We start from the raw sequence: 22,882 nt of genomic DNA on the forward strand, positions 1-22,882 counted from the left end.
TTGTGTTTGCAGTCAAACAGTGAGCAATAAAATTCAGCCATCCAGTCACAGAAGAAGTTTTCTTAGCAGTTTTGCGTTAGAGGACCTGAGTCTTTCATTCCGGTCTCCATGGAGAACACCTGAACTGCCTGAGTGGTTGAGTCATTAGCAGGAGTGGTGGAGTTCTTGAGAGTGCCTGGTATGCACTTGATATATGGCCCTGGAAACAGCCTTTTGGTAAAACCTCATGAGTCATGTTTTACCACTTTTCTTTAGTCTGGAGAGTTTCACATTTGGAGAGAGCCAAAAGCAGTCACATCTGCAGGCACATATTTCAACTTGTATAACAGCAATCTTAGGAGGGCAGACATTGTTGGATCACTGAACAGGAAACTTAATTTATTTATTTTTTCTTCTTGGTCCTTCTGTTCCTTCTTGGAATGCCCTGATCACATTCACACCTGGAAGCTTCCCAGTACAACCACAGTCTGATCTGCTTAAGGGCCTTGCTCAAGGGCACCTCAGTGGTGGTAATGAGGGAGGGTTAGGGACACTTTACATACAGGTTTATCCAGTTTGATTTATTCAATCCCGGGAATTGAATTTACATCCTAACCTTTCGGCCACCACTATATTGCCACCCTATAGTGTGTAGTGTCTGGATTCTGACCTGTGACCAAAAGTGTTTTCATTTCCGTTGCTTAAATCTGCATTAATTGATCTTTTTAGAAAAAAGAATGAACTTGTGTGTAACATTTAAAGGTGCAGTGTGTAGGATCTGGTGGCATATAGCGGTGAGGTTGCAGATTGCAACCAACTGAAACTTCTCTGGTGTGCCAAGCGTGTAGGAGAACTATTGTGGCTGACGTGAAAACGTGAAAAACATGAAAACGTGAAAACGCGAAAACGCAAATTGTCCTATCTAGAGCCAGTGTATAGTTTGTTCCTTCTGGGCTACTGTAGAAACATAGCGGCTGGCTCCGTGAAGAGAACCCGCTTCATATGTAGATATAGACGGCTCATTCTAAGGTAACGAAAACACAATTCTTATTTTCAGGTGATTATACACTGAAGAATACATTTGGTTGAGCTTGTAGGACTTGATATTACAACCGCAAGTTTAATCGGCACTTGATGTCGATACTTATTAATATACCATTTCTGCCAATAGATCCCTCTAAATTTTACACAGTGGTTCTTTAAAACACGGCTGCGTAGAGCACATTGTTCCGGTTTACTAACCGAAACCAAATGTGCTGAAGATAAACATACTCTTATGTTTAGCCTGCTTTGCCCTAAAGACCAGCCCCTGTGATGAGACTTGTGAATGCTAAGAGTTTCAAAAGGTATTTGCCTCTTGTGCTGTGTTGTGATAAAGAAACTGCCCTCCTGCATTCCTTACCGCTGCTGTAACCACTGTGCGTCAGTCTTTGAATACCTAAATCCAGATTTGTAGTCCTGTCTGATGGGAGCAGGGACTCATTGGCCAACACTTCTTTGTCCACTCCCATTATTTGATGTCAGATACCAATCAGCTGGAGTCGGTCAGCCAATATTGTTGACCATAATGAGTGTCCCAGAGTAATAAACGCTCCTCTTTGGCCCAATCACTGCAATCATCAAAAGAGGAGATTGTAATCCCTGACAGGTGTTCACATGGCAGAAAGCAGACAGAGAGCTGCTGCTCAAGAGCCTTACACAATCTGAAGGTGGACGTTGATAGACGGCATGCTGAGGTGGGAATGTGTTCAACAGTGAAATGCCTGCAGATTGTGTATGTTGTCTATTTTTGTAGCTATGCTATAGCGGCATGGCTTTTGGGACTCGAGTGGTCCATCATTTTGGTCCATTACAGTATTGGATGAAATGTTCACATTCATGGTGCCCCAAGGATGAATCCTACTGTCTTTGATGAGCCCCTGATTTTCCTCAAGCGCCACCATGATGTTTACATTTTTGTTTTAAGTGAAATGTGTAACAGCTATATCGGATTAATTACCATGAAACATTCATGTTCCCCTCAGGATGAATCGTAACAACTTTGGTCAAATTTGTCCAATACTTTGGTTTATGACCATACACCTGCAAAAACGAATGGCACTTCCATCAGCCTTAGCTGTACTTTGTGTTTAGTGCGAAATATTAGCATGCTAACATGGAGAATATGGGAAAAAATTATACCTGCTAAACATCCATGTTAGCATTGCCATTGTGAGCATAATTGCATGCTAACAAACTAAACTGAGATGATGGACATGGTAAACATTATACCTGCTAAACATCTGTATGTTAGCATTGTCATTGTTCACGTTTGCAGGCAGATGTTAGAGCTCAAAGCACTTCTGTGCCTAAGTACAGGCTCACACATGGCGGCAGATGATGCAGGAGCTTTTGCGGTGCTGAACAACGTACCTTATAGATGTAAGTTATAAAGTTTCACGTCTACTCATTTGATTTAATTTTCTGTGTATTCTGGATCAACAAAGCAGGCAGATATTTTGGCGGGTAGTGGACGGGTAAAACCTGAAGGAGTCAGCAGTGCAACATAAAGGATGCCAGCTGCCGTTAAACCCCGAAGAAGAAGAAGAAGATATTTTGGCGGGTAGCGAGCCGCGGTCAAATGTTGCGATCGTCATTACCTGTAAGTGCGCTGCAGAGTATTCGATTAGAGACGACCCTACCCTGCTGAAATTCACGCACTACTCAAGTAAGTACAGAGTGCACACAGTGCACTACATTGAAGTGTACTTCAGGAAGTACGTGGATTGGAACACACTGTAAGCCTTGTTCATGGGATGTGAAGTTCTCCTTCAACTCGCCTGATAATGTTGAATCTTACTGGGAGAAATGGATTGACTCTTCTTTAAGTACAAAAACTTTACAATATCGGAATCAAAATAAGCAATGTCTGCTAACACTTTCAGAAATGACCATCGATTGACCTTAAATTAAATACAATTTATTAAAAAAGATGACATGTTAATAGCAGGTATTAGCCCGCATTGTATGGTGTCAAATTTGAGTTAACAGCCTGGGATAATACATGATGACAACGCTATCAACAATGAAAGGCCCTCGGGGGGAAGAACCACACCTAAAGACGTCAGAGGGTTCCCAGCAGCGGGTGAACTGACTGTTCTGTTCTGACTGGATAACGGAAGCTAAATCTGTCACGATTTTAGGTGAAGAAGAAACATGAACGTCACTTGTGTCACTTGTTACAGTGATTTAAGTATGACCCCTGTGGTGTACCTATGATGCATGAGTATAAAATACATCACTAACATTAGACGTTAGTCAGTCGTGCAACTTCCATATGTGGGTCAGTGGTTCAGTAGGCTACAAGCACATCCATGTCTTTCCTAAACAAAGAGCGTTTGATGTGTTTGTTGTCTGTTGGACTTTTTATGGGAAGGGGGAGGACTACACATCAGCTGTGAAGATGACGTGCATCGAAATGCCACACTCAGGAAAGAACAGCCATCTTTCATAGAAAAGTTAAGCAGGATGCTGGCTTCTTGGAAAAGCCAGCATCGTGTACTGTAGGTCAGATTGTGAAGTTGTTACCTTAAACAAACCCACGCACACTCTCTCACTCAATCATGGATGACCTGGGTCTTATTAAATTGTGATTTTCACATTTCTTTAAGCAGATTTTCTTATGTTTAGGGAGAGCCAGGCTAGCTGTTTCCTAGCCCCAGTTCGTGACTCTTGTATTAATAATAACTGGCGGGGGCCGTTTAAAAACACTTACCATTGTATTTCTATGATCCACAAAGACTCTTCTGACCATATGAATTAAAAACATTCCGTCTGCTGAATGCTAAAAATGATTTCCAACCCGTTTCCCAAGTCACGACTCTGTTTCCTAATTAAAACAAAGATGGCAGCCTGCTGGCTACCTGGATGCTAAATTACAAATCCTGCTATATCGAAGGCTATGGAAGTTTTTATTGGACTTTATTAGTTGTAATCCACAGAAGACATTCCACAAATGTGTACCATGATTTCCAAATATTTCACTATCCACAAACATGTATTTTTGTATTTGTGTTATGTAAAGACACATCCACAAAAATAAAGGGCGATTTCCGCATATACGCATAACTTACTTTGCAAATACATATTTTAAGGTTTACATGCAAAGTGATATATACGCATTTGTGCATCCATTTGTACACGTGGAATGATATTTGCGCATTTGCAGATCGCATCCTGTGGATTTATGGGCCACGTGACATTTGTAACTTTTCCTCCTGTTTGTTTACGGAATTTTGTCCGATTTGTACCGCAGCAGATCCGTAGATAATAGTTGTAATCCACAGAAGACAATTCACAAATAAATACCATGATCTGCAAATATTTCACTCCCCACAAACGTATTTTTGTATTTGTGTTGTGTAAAGTCACATCCACAAAAATAAACGGCGATTTGCAAATACGCATAACTTACTCTGCAAATACATATTTTAAAGTTTACATGTAAAGTTATATATACGCATTTGTGCATCTATTTCTACACGTGGAATGATATTTGCGCGTGACATTTGTAACTTTCTGCCTGTTTGTTTACGGAATTTTGTCCAATTGGTACTGCAGCAGATCTGTAGATAATAGTTGTAATCCACAGAAGACAATTCACAAATAAGTACTATGATCTGCAAATATTTCACTACCCACAAACGTATTTTTGTATTTGTGTTGTGTAAAGTCACGTCCACAAAAATACAGGGTGATTTGCAAATACAAATAACTAATAATTCCACATACAAATGTTATAGGTTTACATGCAAAGTGATATATACGCATTTGTGCATCTATTTCTACAGGTGGAATGATATTTGCGCATTTGCAGATCTGTGCATTTCTAAAGCACCCTCTCTCCCCACACTAAACCCAGCCAGACACACCTCCTCTCAGTCCTCCAGCAGAAAGACACCTCCCACTATAAATCCCAGTCAGTTTCAGTGTCTGTCCCCAGTCAGAGGACAGCAGCTAGCGGGCACCGGAGGACACAAACAAACCGTCTCACAGCACCGAGAGACAACAAGTCGGTTTACAGTTTATCTCTGGTCTGACTCACATGGAAACAGCAGACCTATACTCATGTCTATGCTGACATAACATGTAGCAGAGACTCTGCCGTGAAAGTCGTCTTTTAATTGTAATACAGGCGCGTTAATGTAGCTCCAAAGAACATCATTTAAAAACGTTTTTATTATTATATCAAGATGCAGCCATAAACTTTACTGTTTCTCGAAGTGGAAGTTGATATTCAGTCCTAACAATTGCTGTTAAGATGGAAAGCACCACTCCTTAAGGACGAGATGGGAAAATGGGAGTTAACAATGGTAAGACAAATGCTTCATATGATTCAAGAATAATGCTTGTTGTGCAGGCTCATTTATTTGCATAGTCTGTAATGTAATAGATGCAATTAAATGGTGCTTTTGTTCTGATTAACATGTGAAGAGATAATTATAAATAATAATAATTATAATTATAAATAATAATATTTATAGTTAGACAAATTTAGGAACATTTAATTAAAGTATATGTATGGCTCAATAAGGAAGCTGGTTAATAATTAATTAATTGACTTATGGAGAAGGGTTGGGATTAAATAAGTTTATTCTTCTTCTCACTCCTTTTACAATATGTAAATCAAGGCATCAAGTGTTTGACAATTTATTTTTCTTACGCTTTTCATTGTATGTAAATACTACTTGTTTCTGACTGTCCACTTGTTGGTATGATCATTTTCTTTTTCTTTATTTTCTTTTATTTATTTTTTTGTATTCGAAATACATTTTGAAATGAAATGAGATCACTGGGTGTAGTTGGCTCTTGAATCTTACTCTTCATATTTAAATGCCTCTTTTCCACACCTGAATGTAACTAAGTACATTTACTCAAGTACTGTACTTCAGTACAATTTTGAGGTACTTGTACTTGAGTATTTTCCATTTTATGCTACTTTATGATATGGTGCAGCACTGTACTACTAATCTACCCAGTAGTATATAAACCTAAGTATCTAAATTGAAGAACTACAATATTAAAATATATTGTTAGAGATCAAAACAGGAAAAATCTAATATTCTATAAGAATATAACACTTTATGCATAACGAGTACTTTTACTTTTGATACTTTCAGTACATTTAGCTGATAACACTTCTGTACTTTTACTGAAGTAGCATTCTGAATTCAGGACTTCAACCTTTAACAGAATAGTTTCTGACTGTGGTATTTGTACTTTTACTTAAGTAAAAGATCTGAGTATTTCTTCCACCACTGTCTTTTCATAACCTCTGTAATTCAATTGATCCCACAGCTAATCTGTAGTTAGTGTATCTATGAGAATCTACAGTCCACTGTACTGAAGCTGCAACAGGTCTAGCCTCATGTTTGTGCCTCTCATGTATTACCATTACGTTTGAAAAACAGAACTAAGCATCAGTTTTGCTGAAAAATCAGTAATGTTTGAAACATCCAGAAGTAATTTTAGAAACATTGAATGCTGTTTTGAAGAATCCTCGCCATCTGGATGAAAAACATGTTCAGTCTGTTGCACATCAAAAAAAATATTCCGAACCTGTTTTTTCAAATTGCAATGATATTTCCAAATCTAGGTTGATGAGAATGACAAATGTCCTTGTTTTTTTGTAAAACACAGGCAAAATATTGACATTTTATTTTGTATAACAACGAATGTTGCAAAGAAAACCTCAATAAAACTGATATTTAAGAGTTTTTAAATGACCTTTCCACCTCTTTCAACTGTCAAAGATCAGCAGGTATTTATTTGTCTCTGCTTTGTGACTCAAATTAAATGTTAATACATGAGAGGCACAAACTGGGGCTGCAAAAGGTCAAGAAGGCAGTGACTGTATTTACTCCCCCGTGTTTAAGTCTGTCACTCGAGACCGACGAGTCCTCCTCTTGCTGCTCCATGATCTGCTTTTTCATATTAAATGCTGTAGAGGCAACATAATCAGATCTCCATAGATACATTTTCAGATATGAGATTTGCCTGTTGGTAGTGCTTAGCACCACCATCGCCGACTCTGAGTAACATAGGACACAATGCATCTGTGTAGCTAACAAACAATCCTAGTTTCTATGAGGGACAATGGGGTTTGTGTGATACTGGTTAGCACCGGCAGACACAACAGCTCAACTTTTGTCGTTACATAAATAAATTTAAATAGTCATTTACATACGAGGATGTGAGTCCTCCCATCTGCAGCAGATAACCAATTTTAAATAATTATTGTGAACGCAGGCAGTTTTCTTAATCTCCTCTGCAGTATTTAGTCAGTAATGTTCGCTGTGTGCCCATATTGTCCAGACATGACCTTGAGACAAAACTATTAGTCCAAAAATACAGTTGTTTTTTTTAAAGATGCAACAAGTTGTCTAGTTGTATGGCATGTGATTCAGAACTAAAAGCTTGTGACACAAATGATTTTCTATTCTGAATAGTTCAGAGGAATTAATATTGAATGTGTACTTGCTTTCACTCCGGGGCATCTGTATGGATTTGTGAATCATTTGCTTATTAACCAGATGGATTAGACAGGAGTCATGCAAGACCAGTTATTGATGCCCGGTGTTGTTATATAACGGGTCAGACATTTAATGAAGCACTCCACTGATTTTACTCATGAAGTTTAGTTTATTTGTTATGAGGAGTACTACTTAACCTGTGAAAACAGCTGCGAGAAAATAACCCTGATGATGTCATGGTGACGTCATCAGGGTTACCCCGATTTGGTCTTCGGGATTGGAAATTTCGAACAGATTGCCTGCGTTACAAAGTGGGTTATGAAGTTTTGAAGGACGTGCCAGACAGGGTCAGTGTAACGAAAGATGTCATTCCGTGTCAAATGAGATAGCTATAGGTTTTTGTCAACATTTTGTTTAAAAAGTTCTGTAAATTGCATAGTTTTTTACAATTGGTAATTTTTTGTCATCCCCTCACCCCCCTAAAAAAACGTCTTAGTCGGGCCGGATAGCCATTTTTAGGATTCAATATCTTCTAACAGATAACTCCTAGAACCATGAATTAATTGGGTATAATAAGCCTTATATCTTGTTCAATTTAAACATGAAGACAACATCGAAAGAAACGTGTTACTTTACACACAAAATATCCACATTTAGCCCCCTTTTCACACAAATTTCCATTTTCCTAGGAATGAGTCCACATTGGCATTTTGGCATCTCAAAACGGCAAAAAAATTGCAATTTTGGCTTGCCATACTTGCCATTTCTGGTATTCTGTGTATGTTAGAGCCCCTGATATTTGGCACAACGTCAACCAAACACTGTATGTTTAGCAGAAAATATGGAATTGTCCATACGTATATACTTTGGGGTACTGCGTTGGGCCCCAAAACCACCCATTTTGCACTTTTCTTTTAATTTTAAAGGGTCAGTAATGAAAAGTATGACATCTACTTGTGCCTTTCAATCATTTGGATCTGGTGTACACCGTTTTGTCCATGCCCCTACCAAATGTCATGGCTCCAGGTGTTACATTTTAACAAGATATTGAACCCTAAAAGTGCTTTATTTAGGGTCCGAAAATGACAGAATTGCCAGTGGCCAAAAACTATGCAATTCTCAAAATTCGGCGAAAATATTTTACAGGATTTATTTTTTGGTCTCAAATAGCTGATAAAGTTTGAAATCTAAAATGTGAACTAAAACCTCTATCTGATTTGCTGCTTCAATGGACGGTAAAGGGGGCAGTTGTGGGTGTCTTGTGCTCTGCAGGTATATGTCCCCTTGAATTTTATCGTGATTATGAAAAGGTAAACCGCAAAGACAAAAATGAAAACAAATTTCAAAGATGAACCATTTCACTCTTGTTACCTTGCTTTTTGAGCCGTGACTTCATTGTCTTGAGTATTCATTGGTGGTAGTATTTTATGCACATATTGTTTAGCGGCTCCTTTGGACCTTTTTAAATTATGCATCACAGCTGTTGTGCCGTTACACTTCACATAATCTGAGAGTCTGAACAAGGCGCTCAGTATTCACATTTGATAAACTCTGTTCCCTATGCTGGGTCAAGTGCTGTTGAGCACTCAGGAGGAGCTGTCGCTCAAACACTGATTGATCGCTCTCACTGAGATCAAACAAGGTCGGACCTCTTGTCTGAATGTGTATGTCAGTTCAGTATATCTGAACCTGCTGAACCAACAGCCCACAGTCTTTTTTTTATTAGTCATTGGAAGATGAGTGATGCTGATTGAAACTCGCTGATATTTCGGCTGTGTCTGGCATGTGTTTTGGTATTTTGCTTTGGTGTACCATTCGATGTACTAACCTTTTGATAATCCTTTATTTGTCCATAAACACTCATGTGAACCTACTGTGCAAAATTCTGGGTAATTTCAGATTGCTTTGCAGGGAAATTGTTGAAATGAAAACTAAGCAGTGGCTAACACCAACATGTAGAGTGGACGAGCATCTGATAATTATTATCATTACACACTAAACTGTTTGTCATTGAAGGCTTGGCGTGATGGTTATCAGCAAATATTGCACAGTCATTGTGGCTGACACGGGATCAGTGTGGGATGGCGTGTCACTTGTTTGTGTTGGTTCACCTGGCATGGAGGCTTGCTGCTTTTTTTAACCTCCTCACGGCCCGACCTCTGACCCTAATGTTGTGACCAGCAACATTACCATATATACATTTGTGTATTTGACCCGTACACCTGTATATTTTTCGGACACAAGCACGATATTGCATGGCAGCCAGCCGCACTCTCACCGTGAAAACCTCAAACATAATTATTTCCCGCCTCTACCATCCTCAGGACCCAGTGCAGGAGTGGGGTGAGGAGTTTGAGGACGGCGCAGTATACGGGGTCACTCTGCGCCGGGAGCCCGTCCCGTCCTCCCCCAACCCTGGTGAGAAGAGTCCGAGCCGCGCTTTTGTGCAGTACCGAACCTGCAAGGTGCGGCGTCTGAAGGCCGCGACCCTGGACCTCGTTGTGAATCACGTCCTCGACCCTGGCTGCCAGGAGCAGGACTACGGCAGGATCTTCCTCTCTACATACAGAACCTTCACCGGTACCTCAAAGCTGATAGAGCTGCTCTTCCAGAGGTACAATCACTCTTTTTTTTTACCAGTGTATGCCTGTTTTTTTTTTTACCTTACCTTAGTTTTTCTTCAAGGAACTTTGGGAAATACACTTATTGGTTTCTTGCTGAGAGTGAGATGGGACTATTGATACCACTGTCATGTCTGTACAGTAAATAGAGTGCTCCAGGGATGACGTATTTTTGTAGGCCAACCAGGAAGTTAGCATCGCCCTGGTTCCCTCGACAAAAAGCCAATGGGATTGCTCCATTGGGTTTTGGATTATTGTAGAAAATAAGCTCTGTGGCAAACACATGTTTATGATACTTACACGTTTTGTTCTGCAAGATAATCTACATAAATGAACACCACTTTTATGAGTTTTTTTAGTGTGAATGCAATCCAGCATGAACGAAATTACCCACATGAATGCGAGTATAAACACAATGAGGCTGTAAAGGCGGACGAGTCGGCGTGATGACGTTTAGTAGTCTCATTTAGCCACTTGTTAGCAAACGCCTTCTTTAAGACACATACATATGGCTTCAAAATTCACAAGTGGGGTAACTTCTGACATATTTTATGTTGTAGAACAAAACGTTAAAACCTCTTAAGCTTGTGTTAACCACACACCTTATTTCAGGCATTCAAAAAAACCCACTGACTTCCAGACGAAGGAACCAGAAGTGTTAAAATGCTAACTCATTTACAGGTGTTAGGACTCATTCCTGTAGCTCTCTATATGAAGCTATGGCCTAAATGCTAAGCTAACTGGCTGTTGGCTAGCAGCAGCTTCATATTTAGCATACAGACACGAGAGTGGTATCAATCTTCTAATTTAACTCTACGTAAGGAAGCGAATAAGTGTATTTCTCAAAATGTCAAATTATTCCTTTAATGGTTAGTTGACTGAGACGTTCCCCCTCATTCACATTCAACTCTGCACTGACTACTTCAGTTTCTTTCTACTTTGGGTTTCAACTTCTCTTTCAGCCACTGCAAATGCTAACATTTTTGCACAGTTTAGCCTCTTTCTCTGGTTATCTTCCCCTGATCAGAAAGTACAGGCTCCTTATTTTAAACATGATGAAGAGCTGCAGGTGAAGAGACATCTCCTTTGTGCTTTAGATTCTTGGAAAACAACTTGGATTGTTGCACATGCAAAGTCACCACGTTGCGTCAGGATCTTTTTATACATTGTTTCCCTGACAAGGCAACCACCCCCTGCCTGCTTTGATGTAGTAATAAGTAGCTTGCAGGTGCTCATTATGCTGAGGCTTTCAACAACAACAATTACACACATAGCGGTTTTAGACTGCGGTTGGCATGTACCGAGGTCGGGTTTAGGATAGTCGCAGGACAGGAGCAAATAATAATTACAAAATATACAGAAAACATTCTGAAGAGTGCGACTAAGTCTGTTTTCCCCCCCTATAGAGACAATGCTGCCTCAGATCTGGACAACGGTGAATGCTACACGAGGTATGTGGATGGCTTTTGACCCTTATGCGGTTCATTTCTAATATGTCCCTCTGGTTTAAATGGTTAATCTGTAATGATTATTCTTCTGCCTCCTCAGCCCTCTGTTGGCCTTTGTCCAGACATGGTTGGATGAGTACAGCGAGGACTTCAGGGATCCTCCCCTGCACCCGGCTCTCAGGCTGCTGTTGGATCATTTGAGGATCAGCTCCGCCGTTCACGACAACATGCGTAGCCAGCCCAACTTTAGCTCGTTGGCTGGGCAGGCTGAGGTGCTGCTCAAGAGGTTACAGAACGAAGGTGATCCTCCATCACATCACATGACTGTACATGATAAGGCCTTTGTCCATGAGCCAAATGTCACCATACCAAATCCTTCTGCAAAAATGCTCACTATTTCTTGATTTCTGCTCGGTGTGTTTCTTCAGAAGCTGAGACAAGTGTCAGTACAGCCTCGGCTGAACTGGAGCAAGATGAGGAGGGTTCTGGTGATGAGGATTCAGGATGTGAAAACTCTCTGGATCAAGGTGGCATCATGGAGTTCTCTGCTGCAGCCATTGCTGAACAGCTCACCCGGATGGACTCTGTACGTGAGAGGATATATTTTATGTTCTATGGTTTTACATTGACGATTAAAGGCTGATGATTGTTTTTTTTATGACGTTTCAGGCTCTGTTTGTCAAAGTGGTGCCATACCAGTGTCTGGGCTGTGTGTGGTCGCAAAGAGACAAGAAGGAAAACATGTCTCCCACCATCCGAGCCACCATCGCGCAATTCAACGCCATCACAAACCAGGTCATCATGTCCCTGCTCTGCCGGCCGGCCGACGCCACCTCAAGTCCCACTTCCTCACGCTGGCCTCCCACTACACCAGCTCAAAGGGCCCGCATCATAGAGAAGTGGATCAGAGTAGCACAGGTCGGTCAAAAATGCCAAAGTGAGCCAAAGAGCTTCATTAACTAACGCTTTATAAAAGGAGTAAATCCTCAACGCAAAACTATTTGATTTGAAATTGTTTCCTCTACAGGATTGTCGTCGGTTGAAGAACTTCTCCTCTCTCAAGGCGATCCTGTCGGCCCTTCAGTCTAATGCAGTTTACAGGCTGAGGAAGACTTGGGCTGTTGTCAGCAGGTAGAGTTATAGCCATTTCAAAGGCCACAACCTCTGTCCGTCTCCATCGTTACGTTTATATTGCGTTTTACATAATCGTCCTTTAATGAGGACGTTGAACCCTCATCAAGTGCAATTCACTGTCACTGACGGAGCAAGTCAGCAAAAGCCTTGCCTTTGGATGACCCATATTCTACAGAATGTCAGGTCATGAACAATGCAGTAAACTATTATAACGTCGAGGATAACTGAAGCATAACTTCATGTTCTCTTTATGGTGTAAAGGACAAAGTGTTATAATAGTTCATTATTAAAGTATCTGTTTGTTTTTTGTGTCTCTTTCTTGTTGTAGGGATAGCATGGCCACGTTCGATAACCTCTCGGAAACGTTCCCCGATGAGAACTGTGTCCTGACCAACAGAGAGCTCCTGGTGGAGGTGAGAAGGAAACCGCTTATTGCACAAAAAACAGGTTATTTACTTCAGTGTTTACAGTGACTGTGTTTACATGAACATACATAACCGGTTTATTATCAGGTTATTCATGTCCATGTAAACACAGTGTTAGCTAATCTTTAGATGCATCTGTAATTGGAACCTAGAGTCGTCCATAAGCGAGGCAAAAATAAACCGTATTAGAATCAATGTTTTTTGTTGATAATAGATACATGCCATCTTCATAATTATTCTCAAAATATTCATTTGTAATCCACAATCATAATTTAACATTAGTTTATCATTTTCATTATCAAATGATATATATATATACTTGTGAATTTTAGAGTCTATCTCTCTCAGTTGTGCTACTTAGCTACTTGTTATGGCAACAGTTCATCCACAACTACAGTAATGTTAGTTGTAATGTTAGTTGTAAGCCAATTAGCCAGCTATAAAGTAGAGTAATTGGATTATAATAGCAGGTACTCTTTAACATAATCATAACGAGTGTGTATATGTTATGGAAAACAGCTATCAATTTAGTAATATCACTTTTTCTGAAGTGAAAAGGTAGGAGATATTTCTAATACATCTATCAAATGTAAAATTGTATCGCTGTGTAAAATAATGTAGGTGACTTGTAACGCCAATGATAGATGAGATGTGGTCACAGCAGATACTGCATATATATATTTAAGAAATATTCCTATACATTTCAATGGGAATGCATACAGTTCATTTTTGACCTACCTATAAGAGTTAATGTTTAACAATGCATACAACACAGTGCAGCTGTACATACTTTCAGTCTCGGCAGTCAATTTGAGATGGGGCGGTCAATCACTAATAAAACCAGTATTGGGGCAGTTTTCAGCAGATGACACAATACTGGAATTACAGATTTGGTCTTTTTTATTTTGTGACCATAAACACAACAGACAGAAAGAACATAGGACGAAGAATGTTTTGCACACATTGAAAACACGTTTGGAAATGATTATCCTCCTAAGCACATGGATTTCTCATTCATTTTTTGAGTTTAATATTTACAGAAATGTTTAACAGAGTGTTAATGGGAAACTAGGCCCCAAGCACATTGTGTTCCCTCTTTTCTTTTATGAAGCCTCCTTTAGGCGACTGCGTCAGAGGCGACTTGTCTCTAGTTACAGTGAAAGGACGCTAAAGTCAATAGATCATACATAGACCTGTATTCTCTTGCACGAGTGTTTACTGCTTCACAATAGCATTCAAAGAGATTCTTCACTGGGAAAGGATTTTATGCGTCTCACTTTTGTTAACTTGTTCTCCTCCTTTTCACTTTTCAATTTGGTTGTATTCAGGTGGTGCCTTTTATCTATGTGAACACAGTGACTCAGACATTTGCTTAAAGACTAATCGCTGTTTTTGACAAAGACTTAAGAGAGAATACTTGGAAGTGGCCTCCCTTCCTTTCACAAGATAATTATGAAACAGGATATCCAAGTTAATGAATAATAAGTCTTATTCTTGTATTGAAGAACTTGCTTCATAAGCCAGTTTACAATTTGCTCACAAACTTCAATTATAGCCCCCTTGAACGTGCTTGTGTGCATGTATATAAACAAATGTTTATCCTCATAAACACATGCATGAGAAGAAAAATAATCATGCTATTTTTTTAATAATTTGAAATATAACCTTCAACTGAATATAGCTCTGTCTGACCCACTTCTACAGGAGGGAGGCCAAGCGACTGTGGATAACATTTCTCCAAAGATATCCAAGCGGTGTCCGATCCACAGACAGATGGTGAGCCATACCTCAGGATCTGAAAAGACTGAGATGTTTTGAAGACATGAGATAAAGCTCAGTGACCTATATCTGCAGCAACCTTCCTTTTCTGCCACATTAAATGTGCCGTTTCACAGTAGGAATGTTACAAAATGTGATCCGTGTGATATTGTCTTTTTACCTGAGGCAGGGTTTAGTTTCAACTTTTCAAAAAGACACATGCAAAATCCTTTCCATATATTATACAACTTTGAAATCCACAAGAGAGCTGATTTCACTCAGTGTGGGTGGAGTAACTCTGGCATGGCAGATACCCAAACCTATCTTTAGCCTCGCTCGGTGTTCAACAAGTTTCAGATGGCCCCAGATCACCAGGATTATAGGACAGTAATAATAGACTAGACCGGGATCTTTTATGAGTCATATGCACATTCTCCTGGGCCGTAACATGAACCCACAGTGCTGTAACTGGGACTTGCCTTGTGTGAATGCCGTTCGATCTCAACCCATGTAGTGAAAAGAAAGCTAATGACTGGATTGAAATACAGTGACACATGAAACTACTGCTGTAATGCTAATGGACGGTGTGCTTACATGTCTCTCTGCAGAGTACCTCCAGTGGAGTGGTTCCTTACCTGGGCACCTATCTGACCGTCCTCACCATGCTGGACACTGCCCTGCCAGACGTTGTGGAGGTACATAATGTAGCCTCTTCTGCTTAATATTTGACATTGGTATATAGCCTATTGTAAAGTAAAATGTGTCATCATATTATGTATTTTATATAAGGACATCGTTGTGGGCAACACTTTACTTTATCCCCCTTTTTTAGCATTTCAAATTAAATTTCTATGGCATAATATTTGTAATGAGATAAAACAAAAGTCAAAAGTCAAAAAGTCAGATTCAGGTCTTAACTTGATCCGTAAACATCCGTAGGCTAACTGGTGTATAAAGAGTGTATAATGAAAGTTTATAACGACGCAATATAACATACAGTAGCTGCAATCATATTTAATGACATGATTACACTCATGTACAAACGGTGGGTTTAAAACTGTTGTTTATGTTCAAGGTTCATTCTTGACCTTGGAAATAGTTTGACGAAAGAAAATTCTCACTGAAGTTCCTCTTTCTAGATTTCTCCCAGAGCTTTCAGCCACATCTCATGGCCTTTTCAATTTGCTCAGTCGTCATAGATAAATAAATAAATAAATAAATAAATAAATAGATAAATAAATAAATAAATAAATAAATTGAGTGTATTTAGTAATACACTATATATATATATATATATATATATATATATATATATATATATATATTATTAATAAATAGAAATAAAGATGCAATATTTAATGTTTATGTAAAATATTAAGACATACGCCAGCCTATCGATGGTCATGATTACACCTGTATTATATTATATTGTCAATGTTTCATGATTCATCTTTTTATATACCAGTTATGGATGATTCACAGGAGGTATTATAGTTGCTAACAAATACATTGATAAAAACTTAGAAGGTATTTATTTCTGCTTACAACTACATACCAATGTGTTATAGACCATTTATTAATCATTGATATACTGCTTATGAATCCTAAATAGGGGGTGTTAAACTAAAGTGTTACCAAAGTGTTATTATTAATTTCTTGATCCAATTAGTCATTGATATATGCAATAAATATGTACTTTCTCTTTTGACAGGTTGTGCTCATAAATTTTGAGAAGAGGAGGAGGGTAAGTGTTTCCTCTTTGTGTCATCTTTTAGGAATTTCCCTTTTATTTATAATTTTTTCTTCATAGTGGTCAAAAACAAAGTACAAAGGTGTCCATGTAGCATTCTGTCAGCATGTGAGTGATGGTGCAGTTGGGCGTGTGCTTATTTGCATTGTCAAATTAAACAGAGAGGGACATTTTCTGACTCCCTTTTCAGTACGTGACATGCTGAAAGCTAGAGACCTTTTTAAACATTTACATATCTCTTTATGGAACACTTTACTAACAGATTTGCTTATGTAAACACACAGATGTCAGGAGCATCTCTGTAACTCTGTTTATCCATCATCATTTCTCCCTCTCCTGTAGGAGTTTGAGGTTCTGTCACAGATCCGTGTGCTACAGATGTCCTGCTCCCAGTACAACCTGCCCAATCACCCCAGAATCGCCGTCTGGCTGCAGGGACACAAGCTGCTCACCGACCAAGAGAGGTGAGCTAAAGAAAGTGTTTTAATTACCCTTCCACACAACATACCCGTGATCCGATCACGAGCAGAGGAAAGCCTGCTGTAAGCCCAATAAATGTTACATAATCTGAAGTATGCATTGTAAAAATTCTTCTTCTCTCATTAAAGAGTTAATTCTCGATATGGACAAATAAAGGTGTGCTGCTTTCATGACTTTCCACTGAAATATTCAGCATTAAGGTGCAGTCATACTGAGTAATGGCATCTAATAAAGCAGCCAGTCTTTTGACATTTATAATGCTAAAAGATTAGTGCTGAGCAATTTTGAAAAGAAATATCCCAAATATCTGTGCAGTGCAACTGCACAACAGTTTTTTCAGCTTCTTGTGGTTTTACAATCCTCTGCTGACTGCTGAGTATTCAAAAACAATAAAATTGAGTATTTCCTGTACACTGAAATGTGGATACACCCTTTAGGTAGCAGTTGCACCGCCCAGTTTTGATAAAGAATTGCCAGCAAAACAACCTCTACCATTTATGGAAATCTCAACTGATTGGTAGAGCACGATTACCACAACTTATTAAACCACAACTAATGTATCATCAAGATATCACAACTCAAAATGTGCTCTAGACATGAGAAGACCATTCAAGGGTTAAATGCCTGTAGACTGACAAAGCAGCAACAAGTCCAAAGTTTTCCTCACTACATGAAAATCTATCGTAGAGGCCTGCAGTTCTCATTCCTGTTTCTCTTACAGCTATGACCTGTCGAGACAGCTGGAGCCTCCGTTGGACGTGTGCTCGCCAACTCCCTGGAGACACCGCACACTCACAAAGAAACTCTCCTTGTGAGTATGCTACTGTGGTCCGATTTGAATGTTCAAACACACACGGTGCATGCACATTTTACTATGCACACACACACCTGCACACAACCCTTTAACCCTGGAGCCACAGTGGGTACAAACAGTGCTTTCTTTGCCATAACATGAAAGGAAGCAGCTCTTTTGAGTATGACTTATTGTATGCAGTGTTGATACATACAAATATATTCTAAATTATTGTATAATCTTATATAAAACAGCATTATTATCATCCTAAAATGAGTTTTGTCTCTGATACAAACTCAAGTTGAGTCTCTGTCTTCAGTCTCCTGACAGTGAGCGATGGATCTAAAAAAGTCCCTGCTGACCAGATCAGCGTTTCATCATCTGGATCCAGTGGATCTGAGATGGAGGATCTATCCTCCCCAAACTCAGCCTGTTCCATCAGACTGCAGGTAAACAGCTATGTATGTGTCTGCCTCATTGTCTTCTGTCCGTACTTTGTTCTCAGTTGTGCATAGTGGTGTCTCTGTCATGCTGTGCCTTCATCTAATAATGGGCATCTGTGTTCAGCACAACAACCCACTATTTACACTTCACAAACAATCGTTTTGTTTTTAGTCGTAAAAAACACCCGGAAGCATTTCTGATGAGAAGTCAAATACAGTGAATGGCTTTTAAAACTGGGAAACTCACATAATATGCCTTCACAAAAGATCCTCTTTTAAAGGGCCATCGAAACTAGCGTGAGCCCTCAACAAGTGGAATTTCAATTGGTCCTTAGCTGAGCTGGAGGAGGGTTTGTTTAATGGTACACAGTTCTCACTGCAGCACCGTGGCTCGAGAGTATGGAGGACAGAACCTGCCGAAATAAAAAATAAATAAATGACTCGATTAAAAAAATAAATATTTCTTTAAAGGTCCAGTGTGTAGGATCTGGAGGTATCTAGCGGTGAAGTGAGGAGATTGCAACCAACTGAAGCCTCTCCCGTGTGCCAAGCGTGTTGGAGAGCTACGGTGGCCGACGCGAAAACATGATGTGATTGGCCCTCTCTATAGCAATTTGGAGCAGAGCCAGTGCTTAGAGTGTGTGCGTACGTGGGAATTGAGCGGTGAAGCAAGAGAGAGCGAGAGCGGCAGCAATGGGAGCGAGTAACGTTATTGACTCCGGCCCAAGCAGGAAAAGTTAACAGTTTGGTTTATCCGTTCTGGGCTACTGTAGAAACATGGCCGTGCATCATGGCGGACTCCGTGAAGAGGACCCGCTCCCTATGTAGATATAAACGACTAATTTTAAGGTAACAAAAACACAGCGATTCTTATTTTCAGGTGATTATACACAAAAGAAAACATACTTTTTCATTTTATCTTCCATTTCTGCCAATAGATCGGGTTAATCTTAGTTGTTCTCTGCTATCTAGATACTCTTCTATTTAGTTTTCCCTTTTATTTATTTATTTATTTATTTTTACTGACTTTTAAATTTATTTTTGCATCTATTTTTAATTTATTTTTTAGTTTATTTATTCATTATAAAATTGATGTATGAATTTATGTATTTGTTTATTTATTCATGATTTTTACATTTAATGGCATTCATTTTATTTATTTTTTTAATATATTTTTTCATTTTGATTCCATCCTCCATACAATAGCTTAGTTCTTCTCTGCAGAGCAATCACTTCTGAAAGGCTACAGATGCTTTGACCATATTTCCAGTGTCACTCATCAATATTCCTTCTCTCGTTTTTGTCTCATCAGTCCTTTCACGGCTCTTGCAGCAACGTGTCCGAGGCCTTCTCTTCCTCCTCATCCTACTCGTCCTCATCCTCCCCCCGCTCCTCCGCGGCTTCTTCTCCAGACTCCCCCTCTCTTTCCAGCTCCTCCTCTGACTGCCGGACCGATCTGTGCTCTCCAGCCGCATCCTGCGGCGGCGCTCGACCGAAGCCCACTCTGGCCTCACACCACAAGCGCTCCGTGTCCATGACCTCCCTGCCGCTGTATAACCGCCAGGTGGCTGACTCCTGTATAGTCAGGGTGAGCGTGGACCTGGGCCACAACAACGGCAACATGTACAAAAGCATCCTGGTGAGTTTATCCTCAAGTATTGATTTCAAAATATTAGATCTTCACCACCTTGTGTTGTTTTTCATATCCAAAGATAGATATTTCATTTTTTTAAATTTCTTTCTACATTTTTACTTTTGATTTATGTTCAAAGACCTTGTTAAGAATTGCTAAAATTATATCTACTACTTCTCCTTCATTGAAAAATCCATAATCTGTGAATATGCAAACATTGTTCATGTCAAGTGTTTATCTAGTGAACATAAGATGTCTCCTACTTCACTGAAAAGTTAATTATCAGTGTGTGTGTGTGTGTGTGTGCTGGAGACGTCCGGTTTCCACGTCACATTTTGTAAAGTGCAAGCGTTACTGGGATTGGCTTCTAAACTTGTTGTGGTGTCACAAATCGTGCCTGTTTGCACGTGTTGAACTGAGATTTAAAGGAACATTTAGGGGGATCTATTGGCAGAAATGGAATGTGTTTAGAGTATAATCACCTGAAAATACAAATCGTTGCAAGTACTTTATATCTTCAGTACATATGGAGCATGTCCTCTTCACGGAGCCAGCCGCCGTGTTTCTACAGTAGCCCAGAACGGACAAACCAAACACTTGCTCTAGAGAGGGACATTTGTATTTTCAGCTTTGGCCACCGTAGTTCTCCTACAGGGAGTTTCAGTTGGTTGCAATCTACAAACTCACCGCTAGATGCCACCAGATCCTACACACACACACACTCCTACGCACCTTTAATTAAGGTGAGCACAGAGAAACTTTTCGTTTCAGCAGACAAAACAGCCGCCGGACTTTAATGTGATGCACTACTCTCTGAACATTTAGAATGAGCCAGAGTGATGCACAAAGTGCAGAGTTGCAATTGATTTTCTAAAGCAAAAACTTAATTAAGGTGTGTTGAAATAGCACTTATTATTCTTTGTTTTTCATAGTTGACCAGCCAGGACAAAACTACCCAGGTGATTCAGAGGGCGTTGGAGAAGCATCACCTCGAGCAGATGAACTGGCAGGACTTCACCCTGACGCAGGTCATCTCCCAGGAGAGAGGTCAGAACACGAGGACTCTACTATCAAAAGAATTGTGGAAAACAGTGCTGAAAAAGAAATGAAACGCCCCTTTTGACAATTTCTCTTGTTTTTCTGTTTTCAGAGTTGCTCATACCAGACAAAGCCAACGTCTTCTATGCCATGTCCACAATGGCAAACTTTGACTTTGTTTTGCGCCAATTCCCCAAAGGCCAGAAGAAACCACTGAGGGCCACGTCTAGTCTCGGACGATACACAAAGTAGCACCTCTGGTCTGCAAATCGTGCACCTGGAATATGAACCAAGCACACGGGGCTCTCCTTGAAGATATTTTTAAATAGTTTTATAAGACAAGTATGTTCTCCAATCCTTTTTTTGGATTCCAAAGAGGTAAAAAATGTGACGTTTTTATGGTAATGGACAAGATGATGCAAAAGCACTTTATGAAGAAGCCTCAACAGAAACGGATGGAGCTTTTAAAAAACATCTGGATCAGACATGCTTTTATTTCCTGTTGGAATAAACTCTGTATGAATCCTAAAAAAGAAAAAGAAAGAACCCATTCCTTGACTTTTCCCCAGAGATGTGTCGATGACGCTTACATGGTTTTAAGTGCATGGATGCAAATACTGGCTGCTAGATGTCAAAACGCTGACCTAACATGAACATGGAGAAATGCCTGGCCATCTCCCAACGCAGCTGGGAGCCATTAATAACCTGTGTGTTAAAAAGGGAACGGGGGTCAGATGCTGTGTGAAGGGCGTACAGCTGATAATGAACTCCTGGGGCCCCTCAGCAGGTTGTCAGCCACTTGAGATGAGATACCCGGCGTGATGTGCCAGTGCCATCTGAGGAGTGGGAGGGTACGATCTCACCAGGGATCACGGTGTACCAGCTGAGTTTCAGCCCCAGCTGCTGCTACGGTGTTGCTGTGATACTCATCGTGTGAGGCCAGCAGATCCGACTGGAAGGATGGCATTCCTGAGTCGGGGGAACCGTGACAGCAGACTTGGATGGACTTTGTGTGTGTGCTTTCAGTGTTAGTGCTACGACTAAGTAAGATTCACTTTAAGAGTTTCAATTTTTTTCTAATGTTTTGTATTTATTTTCTGGTTCACACTTTGATTGCACCTTTATTTGATTAACACATTGTGACGACTCGCTGGGTGGCAAGTTGTCTCTTGACTGGTTGGAACATATAAAAAAAAAAATCTAAACTTTGATTAGTGAGGTTATAATTTTAGAGATGTCTTAATGTCTGATGAATTCTGAGGATATTTAAAATGTTAATGACAATATTTAAAATTTTAAAATGAAAGTTTTTAAAAAAAAAAATTGTATTAAACAGATTTGGTTCAGACTTGTGAAGCCTGGATGTAACTGGTGCTTAAATGGCTTGATTTAAAGCCTATAACGGGGAATGTAGATGTAATCATTTCAATGACGTCAATTGACGCAGAGATTCTCGTGACATGGCTGATAATGATCATATTTCTTACAGTTCACGCTCCGGGGAGCATTCGCAAAGAGGAAGAGTTGCACATTGAATAGACTCACTTTAGTAAAATCACAAGTTTTACCACTCTGAGGTGCCCTTGGAGTGTCAGGAGCCTTGCTCAAGGGCACAGATAGCTTTCGAGGAAAGAAACAGACACAGATGTCTTATTGTTGACCTCCTCTACCTACGCTGCTCACACAGATCTGGGGCTTTGAAACAGTAAACACTGTCTTTTATAAAATGCCTCTTTTTCTTCACTCTAGGGATTAATGAAGTAACTGCCGCAGTTGTAAAACAAAGAGAAGTACACGGTTTAAAAAATGGGATTTGAGATGTATTTCCACGCTGTATTGACAACTTCCTAATAAAAAATGTTTCAGTCC

The 22,882-nt window shown here is 39.7% G+C and overlaps 1 protein-coding gene across 2 annotated transcripts; it reads left to right on the plus strand.

Moving 5' to 3' along the window:
- Window positions 1–4,952: 4,952 nt before the first annotated feature.
- LOC141780431 (ral guanine nucleotide dissociation stimulator-like 1) lies at window positions 4,953–22,882 on the plus strand. Of its 2 annotated transcripts, none has more exons than XM_074655649.1 (17): window positions 4,953–5,330; window positions 9,815–10,104; window positions 11,518–11,562; window positions 11,660–11,859; window positions 11,988–12,145; window positions 12,229–12,477; window positions 12,587–12,690; window positions 13,022–13,106; window positions 14,823–14,894; window positions 15,485–15,571; window positions 16,588–16,620; window positions 16,969–17,090; window positions 17,828–17,917; window positions 18,219–18,348; window positions 19,655–19,981; window positions 20,908–21,022; window positions 21,126–22,882. In XM_074655649.1, the coding sequence occupies exons 1-17, from the start codon at window positions 5,307–5,309 to the stop codon at window positions 21,263–21,265; spliced, it is 2,271 nt and encodes a 756-aa protein (XP_074511750.1). In that variant the 5' UTR covers window positions 4,953–5,306; the 3' UTR covers window positions 21,266–22,882. The 2 variants fall into 2 exon arrangements, with proteins under 2 accessions (XP_074511750.1, XP_074511749.1); XM_074655648.1 differs by having other exon boundaries at window positions 4,955–5,330; window positions 18,219–18,360; window positions 21,126–21,406.

The sequence above is a fragment of the Sebastes fasciatus genome, chromosome 13 (assembly GCF_043250625.1).
Source record: "Sebastes fasciatus isolate fSebFas1 chromosome 13, fSebFas1.pri, whole genome shotgun sequence".
Taxonomy (NCBI): Eukaryota; Metazoa; Chordata; class Actinopteri; order Perciformes; family Sebastidae; genus Sebastes; species Sebastes fasciatus.

What these genes read in the sequence shown, in the direction of transcription:
- LOC141780431 (XM_074655648.1), top strand. Translation starts at nt 5,307, where the DNA reads ATGGGAAAATGGGAGTTAACAATG. An exon ending in CAAGAGGTTACAGAACGAAG is followed by an intron (nt 11,860 to 11,987) that starts GTGATCCTCCAT and finishes GTGTTTCTTCAG; the next exon opens with AAGCTGAGACAAGTGTCAGT. An exon ending in ATTTTGAGAAGAGGAGGAGG is followed by an intron (nt 16,621 to 16,968) that starts GTAAGTGTTTCC and finishes CCTCTCCTGTAG; the next exon opens with GAGTTTGAGGTTCTGTCACA.